Raw genomic sequence first — 23,656 nt, 5'->3', positions numbered from 1 at the left:
CCAATTTTGTTAAGTTGACTAGCTTCGAACAGTGTTGCTGTTTTCTATATCTAATGTTAATTTGGTTCAATGTACTGATAATAACTGTAACATTGCAACTTTGCTTTCAGCACCACAAGAAGAAAACAACCAAGACTGCATTTTGATAACAGATTATCTTCTTCTCCCAGGAAAGACTTATAAGAAACTCCTACTGATAAAACTGATACAATTTGATTTACACATGGGTCCCACTTAAGGGATGAGCAGGAACATTACCAAGCTGGATGTGCAATGATGTCCACAGTCAACACAGTTGAAATCTCTTCAGTTCAGTTCAGTCGCTCAGCCGTGTCCGACTCTTTGCGACCCCATGAATCGCAGCACACCAGGCCTCCCTGTCCATCACCAACTCCTGGAGTTCACTTAGACTCTAGTTACCAGTTTAAAAAAAAAAAAAAAAAAAAGCCTTACTGGAACTTGTCAACCGTCTAGAATCCAGGTAATGAGTATTTATACCAATAGTCACTATGCCTTTGGAGTGGCACAGGACTTTAGAATGCTATGAAAACAATGAGGCTTTTAATCTTTTCAGAACAAACTGCTAAAAAAAAATGACAAGCAGTGTGAAATCATTAATATCAGAGCAGAAATAAAAGAAGAAAACAACAGAAAACATCAGATCAGTCGCTCAGTCGTGTCCGACTCTTTGCGACACCATGAATTGCAGCACGCCATGCCTCCCTGTCCATCACCAACTCTCGGAGTTCACCCAGACTCATGTCCATCGAGTCAGTGATGCCATCCAACCATCTCATCCTCTGGCGTCCCCTTCTCCTCTTGCCCCCAATCCCTCCCAGCATCAGAGTCTTTTCCAATGAGTCAACTCTTCGCATGAGGTGGCCAAAGTACTGGAGTTTCAGCTTTAGCATCATTCCTTCCAAAGAAATCCCAGGGCAGATCTCCTTCAGAATGGACTGGTTGGATCTCCTTGCAGTCCAAGGGACTCTCAAGAGTCTTCTCCAACACCACAGTTCAAAAGCATCAATTCTCAGGTGCTCAGCCTTCCTCACAGTCTAACTCTCACATCCACACATGACCACAGGAAAAACCATAGCCTTGACTAGATGAACCTTTGTTGGCAAAGTAATGTCTCTGCTTTTGAATATGCAATCTAGGTTGGTCATAACTTTCCTTCCAAGGAGTAGGCGTCTTTTAATTTCGTGGCTGCAATCACCATCTGCAGTGATTTTGGAGCCCAGAAAAATAAAGTCTGACACTGTTTCCACTGTTTCCTCATCTATTTCCCATGAAGTGATGGGACTGGATGCCATGAGCTTCGTTTTCTGAATGTTGAGCTTTAAGCCAACTTTTTCACTCTCCACTTTCACTTTCATCAAGAGGCTTTTTAGTTCCTCTTCACTTTCTGCCATAAAGGTGGTGTCATCTGCATAGCTGAGGTTATTGATATTTCTCCCTGCAATCTTGATTCCAGCTTGTGTTTCTTCCAGTCCAGCATTTCTCATGATGAACTCTGCATATAAGTTAAATAAACAGGGTGACAATATGCAGCCTTGACGTACTCCTTTTCCTATTTGGAACCAGTCTGTTGTTCCATGTCCAGTTCTAACTGTTGCTTCCTGACCTGCATACAAATTTCTCAAGAGGCAGATCAGGTGGTCTGGTATTCCCATCTCTTTCAGAATTTAAAGATAAATGAAACTAAAAGATGGTTCTTTGAAAAGATAAACAAAATTGATAAACTTTTAGCCAGATTCTTCAAGAAAACAAAAAAGGGAGAGGCCTAAAATCATTAAAATTAGAAATAAAAAGGAGCAGTTACAAGACACACAACCAAAATACAAAGAATCGTAAGAGACTAATACAGGCAACCATATGCCAATTTATAGACAATCTAGAAGGAATGGGCAAATGCTTAGAAAAGCAAAATCTCCCAAGACTGAACTAAGAAAAAATAATAGAAAATATGAACAAACGAATGATAAGCACTGAAACTGCAATTAAAAATCTCCCAACAGACAAAAATCCAAGACCAGATGGCATCACACAAGAATTCTATCAAATATTTAGAAAAGAATGAACATTTGTCCTGAAACTTCAAAAAAATTGCAGAGGAAAGAACACTCCCAAACTCAGTCGATGAAGCTGTCATTATCTTAATATCAGAGTATGTTCTTTGTGAAAAAAAAAATATTTAAATTGGAGTATAGTTGATTTACAATGTGTTGTTAATTTCAGGTGTACAGCAAAGTGATTCAGTTATAAGTATACATTGCTGTTGTTGTTCAGTCGCTAAGTCGTGTCCAACTCTTCATGACTTCATGAACTGCAGCATACCAGGCTTCCCTGTCCTTCACTATCTCCCAGAGTTTGTGCAAACTCATGTACATTGAGTTAATGTTGCCATTCAACCATCTTATCCTCTGTCACCCACTTCTCCTCCTGCCCTCTAGCTTTCCTAACATCAGGGTCTTTTCCAGTGAGTTGACTGTTCATATCAGGTGGCCAAAGGGCACCATCCTTCCAATGAATATTCAGGGTTGATTTCCTTTAGGATTGACAAGTTTGATCTCCTTGCAGTCCAAGGGACTCTTAAGAGTCTTCTCCAGCACCACAATCTAAAAGAATCATTTCATTGGCACTCAGCCTCTTTTATGGTCCAGTTCTGGACATCTGTACCTGACTACAAGAAAAACCTTTGCCTATACGTGTTAGCAAAGTGATGTCTCTGCTTTTTAATGCACTGTTTGTCATGTAGGCTTATCATAGCTTTTTTTATGGTGGAGTAATATTCTATCATATATAGGTGCCACATCTTTATCCATTCATCCATATCCTCTTCAGCATTGACAGGGCATCATCAGTGGTAAAGAATCTGCCTTCCAGTGAAGAAGATGTGGGTTTGATTCCCAGGTTGGGAAGATCTTCTGAAAAAGGAAATGGCAACCCACTCCAGTACTCTTGCCTGGGTAATCCTATGGACAGATGAGCCTGGCAGGCAACAGTCCACAGGGTTACAGATAGTCAGAAAGCACTGAACATGAACTATTCATTCAATAACACTGTATACAAAAATAAATTCAAAATAGATTAAAGAGATAAATGTAGGACTGAAAACAAATCAAGCTCTCATTGGCTTTTGTAGCTCAGTGACTTACCCACTAAGTTTGGACAATCTGAAACATGAGGTGCAAAAGCAACGTTTTTGAATTAGACATGCAAGACACTTAGGGTTTTGTTTTTAGCCTAAAGTTAAATTTACCAGCATTTCCTCCTAGTTGTACCCTTGCTATTTACACATATCTTCAACATAACCCAAATAAGGGTTGCATCTGCTTTTCTCATCCAATGTGGTCTCTCTCGGGCTATTAACACATAAATATTTTTTGTTGTTGCTGTTGTTCCTGTCTGTTAATACATATACTAACTTGGACTTCTCAGGCGGCGCTAGTGGTAAAGAAGCAGTCTGCCAATGCAGGAGACATCTGCAGGAGATGTAGGTTCAATCCCTGGGTCAGGAAGATTCCCCGGAGGAGGAAATGGCAACCCACATCAGTATTCTTGCCTGGAAAATCCCATGGACAGAGCATCTGGCAAGCTACAGTCCATGGGGTCACAAAAAATTAAACATGACTGAAGTGACTTAGCATGTATGCACGCATGCTAACTTGATAAACATTGATATATTTTGCAGATGAAATTGCCAGATTAAATGCTCACCTATTGGTCCTTTATTGTTAATCTCTCCAAATAGTCACTATTTGTAATGAATGTTACCTATGACCTCATTGGGTCTGACTCAAGCTCAAATTGATGATTTTATAATTCAAGTGCTTCTTGGGAAAGAAGTTCTACAAATACAGCTCAAATTATTGGAGCTGACCTTATCAAGATTCAGATTTGTTCATTTAAAACTCTAGTGAAACATACACAATAAATAAATACTGACAGCAGGCAAACTGTGTGAAATTTTACATAACTTTGTTTAGGGTTTTTTTTTTTAATTTTGATGATCTTTTATGATATACAATATTTGTTGCTACCCTCAGTTAAGTTCAGTCACTCAGTCGTGTTCAACTTTTGCAACCCCATGGACTGCAGCATGCCAGGCTTCTCTGTCCTTCACCATCTCCTGGTGGTGATGTCCATTGTCAGTGGACTCATGTCCATTGTCAGTGATGCCATCCAACCAGCTCATCCTCTGTCATCCCCTTCTCCTCCTGACTCAATCTTTCCCAGCATCAGGGTCTTTTCTAATGAGTCAGCTCTTCACATCAGGTAGCCAAAGTATTAGAGCTTCAGCTTCAGCATTGGTCCTTCTAATGAATGTTCAGGATTGATTTCCTTTAGGATTGACTGGTTGGATCTTCTTGCAGTCCAAGGGACTCTCAAGAGTCTTGTCCAGCACCACAATTCGAAAGCATCAATTCTTTGAGGCTCAGCCTTCTTTATGGTCCAACTCTCTAATCCATACATGACTACTGGAAAAACCATAGTGTTGACTGTACAGACCTTTGTCAGCAAAACAATGTCTCTGCTTTTCAATATACTATCTAGGTTGGTCATAGCTTTTCTTCCAAGAGCAAACATCTTTTAATATCATGGCTGCAGTCACTGTCTGAAGTGACTTTGGAGCCCAAGAAAATAAAGTCTGTCACTGTTTCCATTGTTTCCCCTTCTGTCTCCCATGAAATGACAGGACTGGATGCCATGATCTTCATTTTGTGAATGTTGCTACCCTGGATAAAACCATGTTTTGGAGAAAAATTTATATTTATTTCTCATATATTTCTAAATTTATATTTATAATGCTTTTAATTCCATAATCTGAAGAAAGGGAAACTCAAAACTTTAATTTCTGTTCTTAAATTATACTACAAATAGAAGTTTTAGAAACTCTTCTGAAAATCCAGTTTTAATCTTGTTTCTAAATGTGTCAAATCTTCATATTGAAATGGTGCAACATTAGACATGACATGCTGTAATAGTTCTCACTTCACATTTGGAATGAGCCTTTACATGGCAAGTTGTGCCCAGTGGAAGGACTTGGCATGCTTACCAGAAGAGGTAAAAAAGCATTAGCACATCCAGAATAAGATATGATTCTGAGGTAGCCCATAACATCTTAGTGTATCAAGAACGGTTTTGCTCCTATCAAAATAAAATCCAGGAACCTTCTGTGGAAGGAAGTTTCAGTTCAGCCACTCAGTCGTGTCCGACTCTTTGAGACCCCATGAATGCATGCAGCACGCCAGGCTTCCCTGTCCATTACCAATACCTGGAACTTGCTCAAACTCATGTCTGTTGAGTCAGTGATGCCAGCTAACCATCTCATCCTCTGTCGTTTTCTTCTCCTCTTGCCTTCAATCTTTCCCAGCATCAGGGTCTTTTCCAATGAGTCACTTCTTCGTAGCAGGTGACCCAATTATCGGAACTTCAGCTTTAGCATCTGTCCTTCCAATGAATATTCAGAACTAATTTCCTTTAGGATGGACTGGTTGGATCTCCTCAAAGTCCAAAGGATTTTCAAAAGTCTTCTCCAATACCACAGTTGAAAAGCATCAATTCTTTGGCACTCAGCTTTCTTCATAGTCCAGCTCTCACATCCACACGTGACTACTGGAAAAAACATAGCTTTAAGTAGATGGACCTTTGTTGGCAAAGTAATGTCTCTGCTTTTTAATATGCTGTCTAGGTTGGTCATAACTTTTCTTCCAAGGAGCAAGTGTCTTTTAATTTCATGGCTGCAGTCACCATCTGCAGTGATTTTGCAGCCCCCAAAAATCAATCTGTAACTGTTTCCATTCCTTCCCCATCTATTTGCCATGAAGTGATGGGACCGGATGCCATGATCTTAGTTTTCTGAATGTTGAGTTTCAAGCCAACTTTTCACTGTCCTCTTTCACTTTCATCAAGAGGCTCTTTAGCTCTTCTTCGCTCTCTGCCATAAGGGTGGTGTCATCTGCATATCTGAGGTTATTGATGCTTCTCCTGGCAATCTTTTTTCCATCTTGTGTTTCATCCAGCCCAGCATTTCTCATGAAGTACTCTGCATATAAGTTGATGCTTTAGTATTTTATTAAATATAATCTAGACATTCAATGAATTTCCATTACTTAACTTAATATAGCTGAACTCCATAGCTTCAAATTTCTAAAAATCTGGAGATAGTATTTGTAGGTAGACGTACCATAAAATGTAACTTTCTTTAAAAAGCTTATCCAGAAGATTTTACCCCACTTATCTCTACTTATTAATTTATGAAAATATGATACCAAGTTAATATTCTTGTTGGGAAATTTTAACACAGATAATGTGTGCTTATTAACTTTCAGTAAACCTAGATACAATAAAAGTATATTATAAAGTTGATGACTCAAAAGACATGTCAATATTAATTAAACCATCAATTTAAATTTATTTTTATTCATTAAAGTTAACTCCTAAATCCTCCTTAAAAAATTGGGCTAGTTGAAGTTATTTTAGAAATATTTCATTTGTATGTGCTTACTTTTAAGTCATTTACAATTAATTTTGATAACACCAACTGAAAGCAGGAATATATGTTATATTTATAATGTACACATAGATGTGTATTCATCCTAATGGACAGAGAGATCTCATATCTTTTTCTGCCTGAGTTTAAAAAGGCCACTTTTCCCTTCTTTCTTTCAGTTTTAGGTCTCACTAATTGAACCAAGGTTGCATTTTCTGGTGATGTAGACTCTGTTTGCATTTCAAAGATAAGATGGAAATTAAAATGTCAGATTTTTCCTAGGAACTTTTTTGTTCTCTCAAAGTCAGAAGTTTGAAAAGTTGTTTTATTAAGCCAGCTTGCTATACAGTTTTGGAATGTCAAAAGAGTTTCACCCTGTCATTTAAGAGTTAAGATATGTGGTTGCATGCATTGGCTTCATTTTAAATGTACATAAAGCCAGTTGGGTTTAAGTGAGTGACTCTCCATAAGGAACTGTTCAGCCTTTGAGGTGAAGTTTCTCTTTATAAGTTTGGTAGCCTGATTCAGTTATGATCAGATCAGATATGAATTTTCTCAGTGCAGTGTGATAAATAGAATATGTGCTGCTTCTAAGTTTAGCTACCCAAGGAGTTACCTTTGGATCTGTTTGACTCTTGTATAAGTCTCAGTTTCTGGCTCCAGATAAACTTCTATGGGTGCTTGAACCACTAGGTTATCAGTATTATTGTACCCCACCCCAGTGAGCAGAATTTACTTAATGATTGTAGCGGGATCCCTTGCAGGACTGATGCACCAACATTTCTACTAGGTTCTTAGTTATCTGACAACACCTTATGGCCAAAGTGAGCAAGTGCCCTTTTTTGTCAGAGATGGGTAGGCTTGGCCTCTCATTTTACTAGCAAAGGGTTTGTTCAGATCATATATACATAATCTTTTCAATTTAACCCAAAATTTAAAAAGGTAAGCCAAGCCAGTTCACGCCAAAGCTCTCCCTAGATCTCCACTTCGAAATGTAGCAATACAATATATCTTAGGCATCCAAATAACAAGTAAAACAGTTCAAGTAAAATCCAGGTGTCATCTAAAAAAGTGATGTCCAGATAGCAGGTGAAATCACCAGAGCACCTGAGGAATAGCAATTAGTGGGATCAAAGGGCCATGCTAGTACCAAGCACTGGTTCAGGGTAGACCCCAAGTGTCCTCTGGCAAGTATTCTGATATTCTGCTAACTGTACAAAAAAAAAGTCAAAAAATTCAATTAATAATCAAGTTAAGAAGGAAAAATGAAATTTATTGCAGTCAGCTAAGGATTATAACCCAGCAGAGGAACTCTCAGAAAGTTCTGAGAAGTGTCCCATCTATCAGAAGTTGAAGACACAGTCACATAGATTTTCAAGACAAAGGATCATATAAAAGAAGGACATACAGATATTTCACATAAAGTTCACCAGGAACAAATAGTGCAGGTAAGCACATACAAGGACTTCCCCAGTGGCTCAGTAGTAAAGAATCTGCCTGAAATGCAAGAGCCGCAGGAAACGCAGGTTCAATCCCTGGGTTGGAAAGATCTCCTGGAGGAAGGCATGGCAACTCACTCCAGTATTCTTGCCTGGAGAATCCCATGGACAGAGGAGCCAGGTGGGCTACAGTCCATAGGGATGCAAAGAGTTGGACACAACTGAAGTGACTCAGCACACATGCACACAAGCACATACTAAGTGAGCAACAGGTCAGAAAAAAACCCTGGCAAAGCTGAGAAAGGGCACTACTCTTAAAAGTAATTACCTTGCTAGTGTCAGGAAAAAAAGGGGGAAAGCTGATCTCTAAGGATGACCAAGAACTGTGGTGTTGAAGAAGACTCTTGAGAGTCCCTTGGACTGCAAAGAGGTCCAACCAGTCCATCCTAGGGGAGATTGGTCCTGAGTGTTCATTGGAAGGACTGATGCTAAAGCTGAAACTCCAATACTTTGGCCACCTCATGCAAAGAGTTGACTCATTGAAAAAGACCCTGATGCTGGGAAGGATTGGGAAGAGGAGGAGAAGGGGACAACAGAGGATGAGATGGCTGGATGGCATCACCGACTCAATGGACATGAGTTTGAGTAGACTCCGGGAGTTGGTGATGGACAGGGAGGCCTGGCGTGCTGCGATTCATGGGGTCACAAAGAGTCGGACATGACTGAGTGACTGAACTGAACTAACTGAACAGAAGGATGACCAAGATACTCCCCTCTTTGAGGAGCTCTGGTTAATGTATAGTGCAGATACAGATTGCCCTATAGGGAGAAAATTTTATGTTTAATTTTTCTTCTCCTGCCTTAAGGACAAATTTTATTTCATCAGTTTGAGAAACAATGGACTGGCAAGTAGCACTAATGGAAGAAAAAAATAAAGCTATATTTAAAGTGGAGAAGAAAAGACTAAAATAAGACAAAAATTGAAAGAAATAAAGAAAAATTAAAAGGAAGACAAGAAAGATGGAGAAATTTAAGAGAGAAAAAGAATGAAAATAAAGCAACATTCATGGTTTGTTTTCAATACTTAAATTCAAATATTCTATTTTCCACTGAAATCTTAATGTTGTAATACATTAATAAATAGAAAACACAGCTTGAATGTATTCATAAAGTTGTTATATGCTCATGACAGAAAACCAGTAGTTGTAAGTAAATCACTCTTCTAAGTTGTCCTGAGTCTTAAATTCTAGGTTTAAGGTTGCCTTCTGATCCATTGGGGAATAAATGCTGTCTCTCATTTAGAATCCTTGGTCATTTGTCTTAGTTAATTCCTACCATGATTATATAACTGTAACCTCATGTGAAAACAAAGATCATTAAACTTAAACCAATGGCTGAGGCTGAAGGTAAAGCTTAAAACAGCAGTCATACACAAATTGTACAGCTATTTAAGCACCTTGGTCATGAAGCAGGCAGCTATTCTTGAATAAAAGTGTTTTTTGATAACAGATACCAATGACTATCCTTTCCTTACACATTTAAAGGAACACATGCAAAATGGAAGAGAAAAATGTACCGCATCACACCATGGTTATCGGGATATTCTCTTTTTATTCCATGTCTGATTGCCAAGTCTAATGAATGAGAAGAAAAGTCTCTTAATTTTGATACATTTGAAGGGTATATTACTCAAGTGCTTTTCTTCTTCTGACCTCAGGAAGACGCTGCAATATTGTCATCTGCATCTGTGAAAGAAACTTGCATCAGTTGTTGAGAAAATTACCCAAACAACTTATTTCAAGGACCAAGATGATTAGAGTATGATAATGATTCTTGTCTCTGAATGGCTAGGAAACACCATGCACATTTTGTTTAAATGAAAGCTGGTGTCTTTGAGGGATTCATTTTATGGCCCTGGACAGGCCACTTCTCTTCTGGTAGTTTGAAGGAATTGTGCAGGCAGGCACAAGAAATATATATATATATATATATATATATATATATATATGGTAGGAAATGTCAATGTTGGTGTCATATTTCTGTTATGAATATTTCTATTTAATACCAATAAGGAGCTAGTATCCCACTGTCACACTAATGTATGCTTCTCCTATATTCTGCCTCAGATATATTCTGTATCATCTTTGATTTCATTTGACATTATTTTTTTCTTTAATTTTGTTACATTTTGTTGTGTTTTTTACTTTGATCTTTCTTAAGGTCTAGAACAGTGTTTGGAAAATAACTTCTGAGTAGGAAAGAGAAGCATTGTTTTCTTTGTTGCCTGTACTTGCAAAGTGTTTTAGCTGCTTGACACACAGATATGTCCTAAAGGCTTTACACCTGTCTGCTATATACCTGAAACATGAAATATAAAATTCTGTTCTGTAGACAACTAAACAACAGCATTTCATTTCACTTTCTGCCTCTTCTAAGCTCTGCTTAATATCAATCTTATTTCTGCTGCTGCCGCTGCTAAGTCACTTCAGTCGTGTCCGACTCTGTGCAACCCCATAGACGGCAGCCCACCAGGCTCCTCCATCCATGGGATTTTCCAGACAAGAACACTGGAGTGGGTTTCCATTTCCTGCTCCAGTGCATGAAAGTGAAAAGTGAATGTGAAGTCTTTCAGTTGTGTCTGACTCTCAGCGAACCCATGGACTGTAGCCTACCGGGCTCCTCCATTAATGGGATTTTGCAGGAGGAGTACTGGAGTGGGGTGCCATTACCTTCTCCAAATCTAATTTCTACCTGTTAATATTATAAGAAGGGAAATCTATATGATGTATTTTCAGAGTTATTCTGATGAGCTATGCCTCACTCAGGATCAAACCATATCAAAAGTTAAGTAAAGATGAATGTTACCATATTTGAATGAACTAGTTACTAGTATAGTTTTTATTTTTACAGATAAGAATCAGCATGACTGAGAAATTAACCAACGCTACCATCATAACAGAATTTCTGCTCATGGGATTCACTGATGACCAGGTGCTACAAGGACTGTATGTTCCATTCTTCTTCCTGATTTACCTGACAGCACTGATGGGGAACCTCCTCATTATTATTCTCACCACCACTGACCAGCGTCTCCAGTCGCCCATGTATTTCTTCCTAAAGAATTTGTCCTTGATTGATATCTGCTACATCTCTGTCACTGTGCCCAAATCCATCATAAACTCTCTAACCAAAAGCTATTCCATCTCTTTCCTGGGATGTGCCTCACAAATTTTTCTTTTCATTTTTTTGGCTGGCACAGAGTATGCCCTCCTTATAGTGATGTCCTATGACCGCTATGTTGCCATCTGCCATCCTCTGTACTATGAGATAACCATGAATAGAGGCACCTGTCTGCAGATGGTGATAGCATCGTGGGCTAGTGGGTGTGTCTATGGATCCATTCATGTTGCAGGTACATTCTCTGTACCTTTCTGTGGACCTTACATAGTACATCAGTTCTTCTGTGATATTCCTTCTGTGCTCACACTTGCTTGTTCAGGAGAACAAATTCTAGAATATGCATTTGTCATTACTAGCTGTACTTTTGCTTTTGTATGCTTTCTTTTCCTGATTGCCTCTTATGTTTTCATTTTTTCAGCTGTCCTGAGGATCCCATCTGCACAAGGCAGGTTCAAAACTTTTTCTACCTGTACACCACACCTCACTGTAGTGATATTGTTTCTCTTTTCTGGTACTGCCAATTATTTATGGACTAATTCTAAGTCTGCATCATCACTGAATCTCTTCATGTCTGTATTATACTCTGTATTACCTCCCAGCCTGAACCCTCTCATCTATAGTCTGAGGAACAAGGATATGAAGGCAGCCTTAGGCAAAATACTGGGGGTAAATTGTTACTAAATATATAAGTACTCTGCTGACTTTAAATTCTATGGTAAGTGAAATCATTTATTGAGAGCTAGATCTATTAACATTACCATATTTGCCATCTCTCCTGCTTTAGCTATACCAAATTTACATATTCTGCAATCAATTCCTATCCGATGATTTTTATATTTTTTTGTGAAGCTGAGGACTGTCTAGGAAGCACAATGTGTATTGAATGTATTCCATCATTAATTTCATATCAAAAGATTCTGTTTGGGTTATTCTGATGGTTTCATTTCTTTTGTTAATATCATCATAATTTTTTTACATGATTATATTATTTCTCCAAAATTTACACACCATGTTTTGTTTCCTAGCATTGTATTTTACAATTTTATTCTAGAAATTATGAAGAAATGTAATTTTATTTTTCTTATCAAAATGCTTTTTCTTCTGTTAGAAACTTAGAGTAAAAAGAATTTTTAAAAAAACTCTGTTTAAAATATATTCATTAAAAACAGAAAATTATTTAGTGGCAATAATCAAGAATAAGTCACAAAGAAGAATTGTATGGATTGTAATAGCAAATTATGCATCACTTACCACACATTTCTGGTTAAAATGAAACTTTAGCAAAAATAGTTTAATTTTTTTTTCCAGCCAGCCATGAGAAAGTTTATGTTTTATTTTATCATCCGATTTTTGTTTAACTTATATATTTTTAATTCTCTAAATATCATTTACTATTTTCATAGATGCCTTTTCTTATGGTATATATATGTAATTCATTTATTTATTTATTTTAATTGGAGGATAATTACAATATCATGATGATTTTTGCCATATATAACACGAATCATCTACAGGTATACATGTCCCTCCCATCCTGAAACCTTCTCCCACCTTCTCCCCACCCTATCCCTCTGGATTTTCCCAGAGCATTGACTTTGTGTTCCCTGCTTCATGCATCAAACTCACAGTGGTCATCTAGTTCACATATGGTAATGCACATGTTTCAATGCTATTCTCTGAAACGATTCCACCCTCACCTGCTCCCACTGAGCCCAAAAGTCAGTTCTTTATGTCTGTGCCTCCTTTGCTGCCGTGCATGTAGGATCATCGGTACTGTCTTTCTAAATTTCATATATATGAATTAATATACAGCATTTGTCTTTTTCTTTCTGACAAATAGGCTCCAGGTTCATTTACCTCATTAGAACTGACTCAAATGCATTCTTTTTTGTGGCTGAGTAATAGTCCATTTTTGTCTATGTATCACACTTCCTTAACTATTCATCTCCTGATGGACATCTAGGTTGCTTCCATGTCCTAGCTATTGTAAATAGCACTTCAATGAACATTGGGGTACATATGTCTCTTTCAGTTTTGGTTTCCTCAGGGTCTATGTATAGCAGTGGGATTGTTGGGTCATATGGCAGTTCTATTCACTGGTTTTTTAAGTAATCTCCATAGTGGCTGTACCAGTTTTCTTTCCCAACAGTGTAAAAGAAAAGGGGAGCACAAATATAAATATTAAACTTAAAACTCAGTATTTATATTTGTGCTCCCCTTTTCTCTCCATCCATTCTTATCTCATTCTCTTCTTTTTTTATTAGCTTTATTTTATCCTTTTCCTCCCATTTTTACAGTCTCTCTTTATATTTTTAATACATTTCTTTCTACTTCAAATTTACTAGAAAGAGCTGAATTTTGCTTACCTTAGTCAACTGAACTGAGATATGAAAAAGGGTTTGTATTTCATGTTGTATATACATCTTTCCCCAAAGCCAGCATCCATTTAACCATTTACATTTTTTTAAATCTCTTTTTTTTGTTTATGTCAAATAAATTTATTCTTTTAAAAAATAGTTTTCTCTTTTAACAAATTAAGTATATTGAGTATTTGCTATGAAATAAAATATAATTTTTATTAAAATTACTTGTTGAAGAAAATCAACATTATGTTTTCAATATTGTATTATAAAAATTTATGCATGAAATATAATAATTGATGGTGGCCTTTTCAAAGATAAGAGCATTATCTTTCTTTCTGCTTCGGCCACTGCTGTCCAACAGGTCATAATACAAAATGCATATGTAATTTCAAATTTTCTTCCTGCCTCTTAGAAAAAAGAAACAAGTAAATTTAGCATTTTAAATTAATTTTAAAGAACTATATGTAAAATATTATCATTCCAGTGTAAAATGCATGTAAAATTATATATTAAATATTGTATGTATTTTCATATTTAGCCTTTCAAATTCTGTGTGTATTTACACTTATAGTACCTGTCAATTTGGATCAATTCAATATTAAGTGTTTTGTAACCTCATGTGTGTTGTGTCTGCTGTATTAGGGAGCACATTTCTAGACCCCAGGACATTACAGTTCAATAAATACTTATTTTGTTGGAACTTATTTGATTATGTAGAAATAAATGCTAATTATTTTCATTAGAATGTAACTCATAATGTTGTGTATATGAATTGAGTTATACATGTATAAATGTTGACTCATGTTTTACAATGCATATTATTCTGAGTTAGATTGAAATATAAACAAAGTATTTCAATATTGTCAGTAATAATTTGCTGATGTATGACAGATTTCTTTAGGTTTTCCTCCCCAGAGCTACTCTAAATTTACAACCTAGACTGATGTTTCATATGATGGTGTCATAATGCTCTATGTATCAATCCAGTAAGGGGTTGCCTTTATATATAATAATATTGTCAAAAACATTAACAATTATATAAATCATAAAGCTTTTCTCATAACTAGCTGTAAAAAGTTAGGTTAAAATAATCAAAAGTGTTTGTGAGTAAATGTGCATATGTGTGTGTTGGATACAAGAGTCATATACAGAAATATGTTGCATTTTTTTAACAATGAAGTATCAGAAAGAGAATTTTTTTTAATCCCATTTAAAATTGGGTCAAAAAAAGCAAAAACAAATTAGGTATAAACCTAGTAAGGAAGGTGGAAGACATACACTGAAGTTGCTGCTGCTGCTACTTCAGTCGTGTCCGACTCTGTGCGACCCCAGAGATGGCAGCCCACCAGGCTCCCCCATCCCTGGGATTCTCCAGGCAAGAACACTGCAGTGGGTTGCCATAAAATGTTAAATAAAATAAAAAATGACTCAAAGAAACCAAAAGATATCCCAGGCTCTTGGATTGGAATAGGTCTTGTTAAAATGGTAATACTACACAGAGCAATCAACAGATTTAATATGATCTCTAACAAGTGTATCTGTTAAGCCCCCTTCTGAGATAACAATTTGACAATTAGTTTACAACTATGTTTCAAATGGAAATACAGAGCCATTATCAGGAGATATAATCTGGCTTGAATTAAGTGATACAGTTTACATATTTGAGTAATATAAGTGCAGGGGGAAAAAAAGCATTGTTAATTTCATGATATGCTCTTTATCCTAAGAAATAAGTGATAAAAATTCAGAGTCATAAGGCCAATTGGCTTGACAAGGTGTCATGCTCTGAAGGGTTCTACTATAAGCAAACTTGCCAGACACACTTTTACTGAATTTATTCACCTATTTCATGTTTATAAGAACATTAATCTTAAAAAAAAACTTGGATTATTGTAGTTTATAGATTCTCATAGCTACATATTTTCATTTTGTATCTTGAAATCTATGTTAGTCTGGCAACCTATTTCTTGTAGGACTCCAGGAAAACTTTCTCATCTTTGTCAATAGCTTCAGTGGTACAATAGGTTATCTTCTCCAGGGAATAGAATATAGTGCCATTCAGCTGCACATCTTCCTCAGATCCACATGGGTAGTTTTAATCTAAATAGAGAGAGATAAAGGGTAGTAAAAGGGGCAAATAAGAAAATATATCTTCATGATCTCTCTATATATTTTTATTCGATGTTAACTTGTTAGCCATCTGCTGGGCAATCTCTTTGGTAAGAAACACTAATGAATGGAACCAAGATTTCACTCTGAGAAGATTATATAGCATGATCAGAGAATGTACATCAAAGAACATGGTACATCAAGTTTTATATGTGATAATAGTAATGGTAAAATCAAAGTAAATCAAACTTATTTAAGCCCAAATACATTAAACTTTACATTGCCTGGATGCAGGGAAGATATTTTAATTATAAAAACTTTACTTTCAAAATCAAACAAACATGAAAACAGTAAAAAAAAAAATGAGTGTATGACACTTCATCCACTTATTGATTTAAGAATTTTAATACATAAAAATTAATACATATAAATTTTCAAGTCCTAGGTTAAACTGATGGGATGTAGAGTTAAATAAACTTTTGCAAGATCTTTCTGTGTTGTTGGGTGTTGTCATTATACACATGCCTGAACCGGCTGTCTGCTCCTGCCCCTAAAAAGGGCTCTAAAAAAGCTGTGACCAAGGCCCAAAAGAAGGATGGCAAGAAATGCAAGCGCAGCCACCAGGAGAGCTATTCCATGTATGTGTACAAGGTGCTGAAGCAAGTGCATCCGGACACCAGCATCTCGTCCAAGGCCATGGGAATCATGAACTCCTTCGTCAACGACATTTTTGAGTGCATCGCTGGCGAGGCATCGTGCTTGGCGCATTACAACAAGGATTCAACTACCACATCCAGGGAGATCCAGACCGCTGTATGCTTGTTGCTACCTGGGGAGCTGGTCAAGCATGCCATGTCCAAGGGCACTAAGGTTGTCACCAAGTACACCAGCTCCAAGTAAATATAACATGCCTTGCCGCTGTTAACGGAGAAGACAATGACACCCTACTCCAGTATTCTTGCCTGGAAAATCCCATGGACGGAGGGCCTGTTGGGCTATAGTCCATGGGGCCGCTAAGAGTTGGACACGACTGAGCGACTTCACTTTCACTTTCACTTTCAGGAAGATCAAGTATAGGGAATGATTATTAAAAATGTAGTATTATTAGTAGTTAAGTATGATCATATATATGCATCAGTTCAGTTCAGTTCAGTCGCTCAGTCATGTCCGACTCTTTGCAACCCCATGAATCGCAGCACTCCAGGCCTCCCTGTCCATCACCATCTCCTGGAGTTCACTCAAACTCACGTCCATCGAGTAGGTGTTGCCATCCAGCCATCTCATCCCTTGTTGTCCCCTTCTCCTCCTGCCCCCGATCCCTCCCAGCATCAGGGTCTTTTCCAATGAGTCAACTCTTCGCATGAGGTGGCCAAAGTATTGGGGTTTCAGCTTTAGCATCATTCCTTCCAAAGAAATCCCAGAGCTGATCTCCTTCAGAATGGACTGGTTGGATCTCCTTGCAGTCCAAGGGACTCTCAAGAGTCTTCTCCAACACCACAGTTCAAAAGCATGAATTCCTTGATGCTCAGCTTTCTTCAAAGTCCAACTCTCACATACATACATGACCACTGGAAAAACCCTAGCCTTGACTAGATGGACCTTTGTTGGCAAAGTAATGTCTCTGCTTTTGAATATGCTATCTAGGTTGGTCATAACTTTTCTTCCAAGGAGTAAGCATCTTTTAATTTCATGGCTGCAGTCACCATCTCCAGTGATTTTGGAGCCCCCAAAAATAAAGTCTGATACTGTTTCCACTGTTTCCCCATCTATTTCCCATGAAGTGATGGGACCAGATGCCATGGTCTTCGTTTTCTGAATGTTGAGCTTTAAGCCAACTTTTTCACTCTCCTCTTTCACTCTTATCAAGAGGTTTTTAGTTCCTCTTCACTTTCTGCCATAAGGGTGGCGTCATCTGCATATCTGAGGTTATTGATATTTCTCCTGGCAATCTTGATTCCAGCTTGTACTTCCTCCAGCCCAAGGTTTCTCATGATGTACTCTGCATATAAGTTAAATAAGCAGGATGACAATATACAGCCTTGATGTACTCCTTTTCCTATTTGGAACCAGTCTGTTGTTCCATATCCAGTTTAACTGTTGCTTCCTGACCTGCATATAGGTTTCTCAAGAGGCAGGTCAGGTGGCTTGCCTTGAGAGCCCCATGAACAGTATATATGCATAGTACTACATAAATTAAAATAAGGTTACAGTATTTAGTCTAGGTGTAAAATTAAGGTCGTCTTCATAGAAGAATAGCACCTCTATCATAATAAACATCCTTGTGTTGTCACTCTTATATATTTCTTTATTTTTTTTTAAGGGTGGAGAAAGTTTAGTAGTTCTCATGTCTTATACAGTATTTTGGAGATTTCAAAATTTCAACAATATTTGATATTTAATATATTTATATATTTTATATGTCTATCTCCTAGACATATCCATATTTTGGAGAAGGCAATGACATCCCACTCCAGTACTTTTGCCTGGGAAATCCCATGGATGGAGGAGCCTGGTAGGCTGCAGTCCATGGGGTCGCTAAGAGTCAGATACAACTGAGGGACTTCACTTTGACTTTTCACTTTCATGCATTGGAGAAGGAAATGGCAACCTACTCCAGTATTCTTGCCTAAAGAATCCCAGGGATGGTGGAGCCTGGTGAGCTGCTGTCTACGGAGTTGCACAGAGTTGGATACGCCTGAAGCAACCTAGCAGCAGCAGCAGCAACAGCATCCATATTTAATTCTTTCTTATATTGATGACAGTATATATATTTTATAAAACATGAATTTTTGCCTAAAAAATTTATGGCATTTTGATTTCAATTGTTTGGCTTAGTATAAATATAATGCTAGATTTCTAATTTTAAAAAAATAGATATGCAACAAGCAACAAAGGTTTACTGTATAGCACAGGGAACTATAGTCAAAATCTTGTAATAATCTATAATGGGAAATAATCTCAAAGATAATATATAGGTACACGTATGACTGAATCACCTTGATGTGCACCTGAAACACCATAAGTCAAGTATACTTCGATCAAATATATATATATATATATATATATATATAAAGAAAAAAGATAACAGTATAAGCAAACAAAAAATATATATATGAGAGGGACCGAGAAAAGAGAGGGGAAAGAAGGAGAGGGAGGTAGGGAGATCACTTTCAGTTTCCCTTTTCTTAAAATTAATATAAAATATAGTTATCATAACCTAATCTTAAAGGAACATTTAATGAGTAAATAGGAAATGCGTGCATGCTAAGTCACTTCAGTCGTGTCCTACTCTTTGTGACCTTATGGACTGTAGCTCAGCAGGCTCACTGTCCATGGGATTCCCTAAGCAAGAATACTGGAATGGGTTACCATTTCCTTCTCCAGGAGATTTTCCTGACTCAGGGATGGAACCTGCATCTTCCATGTCTCCTGCTTTGCAGGCCGACTCTTCACAGCTAAACCATGGGGGAAGTCCATGTGGGAAATGAGCCTGTGTTAATTTACTGGTTTTACTAGTTATATATTACATCAAATGTTTATCTATTACATCAAAATGAGAATGTTGCTGTCACTTGCAGGGTTTTAATTCATATTTCCATGACAACACTGATCCAAGTATCATGTTATTATTCATTTGGTTATTCTCTTTAGTAAGATGATTCTTCAAATCATTTGACCCTTTTAGTGTGCAGATGGTGACTGCAGCCATGAAATTAATAGATGCTTACTCCTTGGAAGGAAAGTTATGACCAACCTAGATAGCATATTCAAAAGCAGAGACAACACTTTGCCAACAAAGGTCGGTCTACTCAAGGCTATGGTTTTTCCAGTGGTCATGTATGGATGTGAGAGTTGGACTGTGAAGAAAGCTGAGCACTAAAGAATTGATGCTTTTGAACTGTGGTGTTGGAGAAGACTCTTGAGAGTCCCTTGGACTGCAAGGAGATCCAACCAGTCCATTCTAAAGGAGATTAGTCCTAGGTGTTCTTTGGAAAGAATGATGCTAAAGCTGAAACTCCAGTACTTTGGCCACCTCATGTGAAGAGTTGACTCATTGGAAGACTCTGATCCTGGGAGGGATTGGGGGCAAGAAGAGAAGGGGACGACAGAGAATGAGATGGCTGGATGGCATTACCAACTTGCACATATGTTTGCGTGAACTCCAGGAGATGGTGATGGACAGGGAGGCCTGGCGTGCTGCAATTCATGGGGTCAGAAAGAGTCGGACACAACTGAGTGAGTGGACTGAACTGAACTGAAGTTGTATTGTCAGTCTTTGCCTTGTATTTTTTAGAAATGTTTTATATATGCTGTATATATGTTCACTTCTCAGTTACACATATGTTAAGGCTACATTTTGTGGCCTTCTTTTTCATAACTCTTTTAAATAATACTTTCTGGTTAATTTTTGATAAATTTAGATCAGTTTAAGCAGTCATGAAATTTAATAAATTTATCTTTCCTAATCTGTTTCTTTTGTCTGTTTGATTATTCTTGCATGTATAACTTAATGTCATGATTTAGATAACTATAATTAGACTTAACTTTCTTAAAAACAATTTTTGTTTATTTTCCCACTGCATTTTTAATCAATATCTTAAGTTGGTGTGAGCAATTAGTGTTTTTGTTGCTGTTGTTGTTCAGTCACCCAGTTGTGTACAACTCTTTGTGACCCTAGGGACTGCAGCATGCCAGGCTTCCCTGTGCCCACCAATTCCCAAAGTTTACCCAGGTTCATGTCCTTTGCATTGGTGATGCCAGCCATCTCAAACTCTGATGCCCCCTTATCCTTTTTTTTTTTTTAATATAAAGTTATTTATTTTAAGTTGAGGTTAATTACTTTCCAATATTGTAGTGGTTTTGCCATACATTGACATGAATCCACCCCAGGTGTACATGTGTTCCCCCTTTTGAACCCCCCTCTCACCTCCCTCCACATCCCGTCCCTCTGGGTCATCCCAGTACACCAGCCCTGAACACTCGATCTCATGCATTGAACCTGAACTGGCTATCCATTTCACATATGATAATATAAATGTTTCAATGTCATTCTCCCAAATCATCCCACTCTCGCCCTCTCCCACAGAGTCCAAAAGACTGTTCTATACATCTGTGTCTCTTTTGCTGTCTCACATATAGTGTTATCATTACCATCTTTCTAAATTCCATATATATGCATTAGTATGCTGTATTGGTGTTTTTCTTTCTGGCTTACTTCACTCTGTATAATAGGCTCCAGTTTCATCCACCTCATTAGAACTGATTCAAATGTATTCTTTTTAATGGCTGAGTAATATTCCATTGTGTGTATGTACCACAGCTTTCTTATCCATTTGTCTATTGATGGACATCTAGGTAGCTTCCATGTCCTGGCTACTATAAACAGTGCTGCGATGAACATTGGGGTACACATGTCTCTTTCAATTCTGGTTTCCTCGGTGTGTATGCCCAGCAGTGGGATTACTGGGTCATATGCCAGTTCTATTTCCAGAATTAGAATTTATATTTTGGCCCATAGATCTATATTTCTGTCTTTGTGGCAGTACCATACTGTCTTGATGACTGTAGCTTTGTAGTAGAGCCTGAAGTCAGGCAGGTTGATTCCTCCAGTTCCATTCTTCTTTCTCAAGAATGCTTTGGCTATTCGAGTGTTTTTGTTTATTTCCATACAAACTGTGAAATTATTTGTTCTAGTTCTCGAAAAATACCATTGGTAGCTTGATAGGGATTGCATTGAATCTATAGATTACTTTGGGTAGTATACTCATTTTTACTATATTGACTCTTCTGATCCATGAACATGGTATATTTCTCCATCTATTTGTGTCCTCTTTGATTTCTTTCATCGGTGTTTTATCCTTTTCTATACATGGGTCTTTTGTTTCTTTATGTAGATACATTCCTAAGTATTTTATTTTTTTGTTGCAATGGTGAAAGAAATTGTTTCCTTAATTGCTCTGTTTTCACATTGTTAGTGTATAGGAATGCAAGGGGTTTCTGTGTGTTCATTTTATATCCTGCAGTTTTACTATATTCCATATTAGCTGGAGAAGGCAATGGCACCCCACTCCAGTACTCTTGCCTGGAAAATCCCATGGACGGGGGAGCCTGGAAGGCTGCAGTCCATGGGATCGCTGAGGGTTGGACATGACTGAGCAACTTCACTTTCACTTTTCACTTTCATGCATTGGAGAAGAAAATGGCAACCCACTCCAGTGTTCTTGCCTGGAGAATCCCAGGGACAGGGGAGCCTGGTGGGCTGCCATCCATGGGGTTGCACAGAGTCGGACACAACTGAAGCAACTTAGCAGCAGCAGTAATTTTCTGGTGGAGTCTTTAGGGTTGTCTAAGTACAGGATCATGTCATCTGCAAACAGTGAGAGTTTTACTTCTTTTCCAATTTGGATTCCTTTTATTTCATTTTCTTCTCTGATTGCTGTAGCCAAAACTTCCAAAACTATGTTGAACAGTAGTGGTGAGAGTGGGCACCCTTGTCTTGTTCCTGACTTTAGGGGAAATGCTTTCAATTTTTCACCATTGAGGATAATGTTTGGTGTGGGTTTGTCATATATAGCTTTTATTAGGTTGAGGTATGTTCCTTCTATGACTGCTTTCTGGAGGGTTTTTCTCATAAATGGATGTTGAATTTTGTCAAATGCTTTCTCTACATCTATTGAGATAATCATATGGTTTTTGTTTTTCAATTTGTTAATGTGGTGTATTATGTTGATTGATTTGCAGATATTGAAGAATCCTTGCATCCCTGGGATAAAGCCCACTTGGTCATGATGTATGATCCTTTTAATATGTTGTTGGATTCTGTTTGCTAGAATTTTGTTGAGGATTTTTGCATCTATGTTCGTTAGAGATATTGGCCTGTAGTTTTCTTTTTTTGTGGCATCTTTGTCTGGCTTTGGTATTAGGGTGATGGTTGCCTCATAGAATGAGTTTGGAAGTTTACCTTCCTCTGCAATTTTCTGGAAGACTTTGAGTAGGATAGGTGTTAGCTCATCTCTAAATTTTTGGTAGAATTCAGCTGTGAAGACGTCTGGTCCTGGGCTTTTGTTTGCTGGAAGATTTCTGATTACAGTTTCAATTTCCATGCTTGCGATGGGCCTGTTAAGATTTTCTATTTATTCCTGGTTCAGTTTTGGAAAGTTATACTTTTCTAAGAATTTGTCCATTTCTTCCAAATTGTCCATTTTATTGGCATATAATTGCTGATAGTAGTCTCTTATGATCCTTTGTATTTCTGTGTTGTCTGTTGTGATGTCTCCATTTTCATTTCTAATTTTGTTGATTTGATTGTTCTACCTTTATTTCTTGATGAGTCTGGCTAATGGTTTGTCAATTGTATTTATCTTCTCAAAGAACCAGCTTTCAACTTTGTTGATTTTTGCTATGGTCCCTTTTGATTCTTTTGCAATTATTTCTGCCCTAATTTTTGAGATTTCTTTCCTTCTACTAACCCTGGGGTTCTTCATTTCTTCCTTTTCTAGTTGCTTTAGGTGTAGAGTTAGCTTATTTATTTGACTTTTTTCTTTTTTCTTGAGGTAAGCCTCTATTGCTATGAAACGTCCCCTTAGCACTGCTTTTACCATGTCCCATTGGTTTTGGGTTGTTGTGTTTTCATTTTCATTCATTTCTATGCATATTTTGATTTCTTTTTTGATTTCTTCTGTGATTTGTTGGTTATTTGGCAGCGTGTTGTTCAGCCTTCATATGTTGGAATTTTTAATAGTTTTTCTCCTGTAATTGACATCTAATCTTACTGCATTGTGGTCAGAAAAGATGCTTGGAATGATTTCAATTTTTTTGAATTTACCAAGGTTATATTTATGGCCCAGGATGTGATCGATCCTGGAGAAGGTTCCACGTGCACTTGAGAAAAAGGTGAATTTCATTGTTTGGGGGTGAAATGCCCTATAGATATCAATAAGTCTATCTGGTCTATTGTATCATTTATAGTTTGTGTTTCCCTGTTGATTTTCTGTTAGGTTGATCTATCCATAGGTGTGAGTGGAGTATTAAAATCTCCCACTATTATTGTATTATTGTTAATTTCCCTT

The 23,656-nt window shown here is 37.4% G+C and overlaps 2 protein-coding genes across 2 annotated transcripts; both read left to right on the top strand.

The window, feature by feature from the left end:
* The first annotated feature begins 10,857 nt into the window (after positions 1-10,857).
* On the top strand, positions 10,858-11,796 carry LOC129642157 (putative olfactory receptor 14L1). The gene has a single exon (XM_055566714.1). The coding sequence runs from the start codon at positions 10,858-10,860 to the stop codon at positions 11,794-11,796; it is 939 nt and encodes a 312-aa protein (XP_055422689.1).
* Positions 11,797-15,762: 3,966 nt separating this feature from the next.
* On the top strand, positions 15,763-16,487 carry LOC129626815 (histone H2B type 1-C/E/F/G/I-like). Its single transcript, XM_055546331.1, has 2 exons — positions 15,763-15,825; positions 16,074-16,487. Exons 1-2 carry the CDS (start codon positions 15,763-15,765, stop codon positions 16,485-16,487), a joined length of 477 nt encoding a protein of 158 aa, XP_055402306.1.
* Positions 16,488-23,656: the final 7,169 nt, after the last annotated feature.

This window comes from Bubalus kerabau, chromosome 1 (genome assembly GCF_029407905.1).
Source record: "Bubalus kerabau isolate K-KA32 ecotype Philippines breed swamp buffalo chromosome 1, PCC_UOA_SB_1v2, whole genome shotgun sequence".
Classification (NCBI taxonomy): Eukaryota; Metazoa; Chordata; class Mammalia; order Artiodactyla; family Bovidae; genus Bubalus; species Bubalus kerabau.
The sequence above is the reverse complement of the archived record's forward strand: the minus strand, read 5'-3'. Positions and strand labels throughout refer to the sequence as shown.

Bases quoted from the DNA above. Each gene is read 5' to 3' on its own strand.
- LOC129626815 (XM_055546331.1), top strand. From the start codon at position 15,763: ATGTACATCAAAGAACATGGTACATCAAGTTTTATATGTGATAATAGT. The intron at 15,826-16,073 runs GTAAATCAAACT...AACTTTTGCAAG, and splicing joins ATAGTAATGGTAAAATCAAA to ATCTTTCTGTGTTGTTGGGT.
- LOC129642157 (XM_055566714.1), top strand. From the start codon at position 10,858: ATGACTGAGAAATTAACCAACGCTACCATCATAACAGAATTTCTGCTC.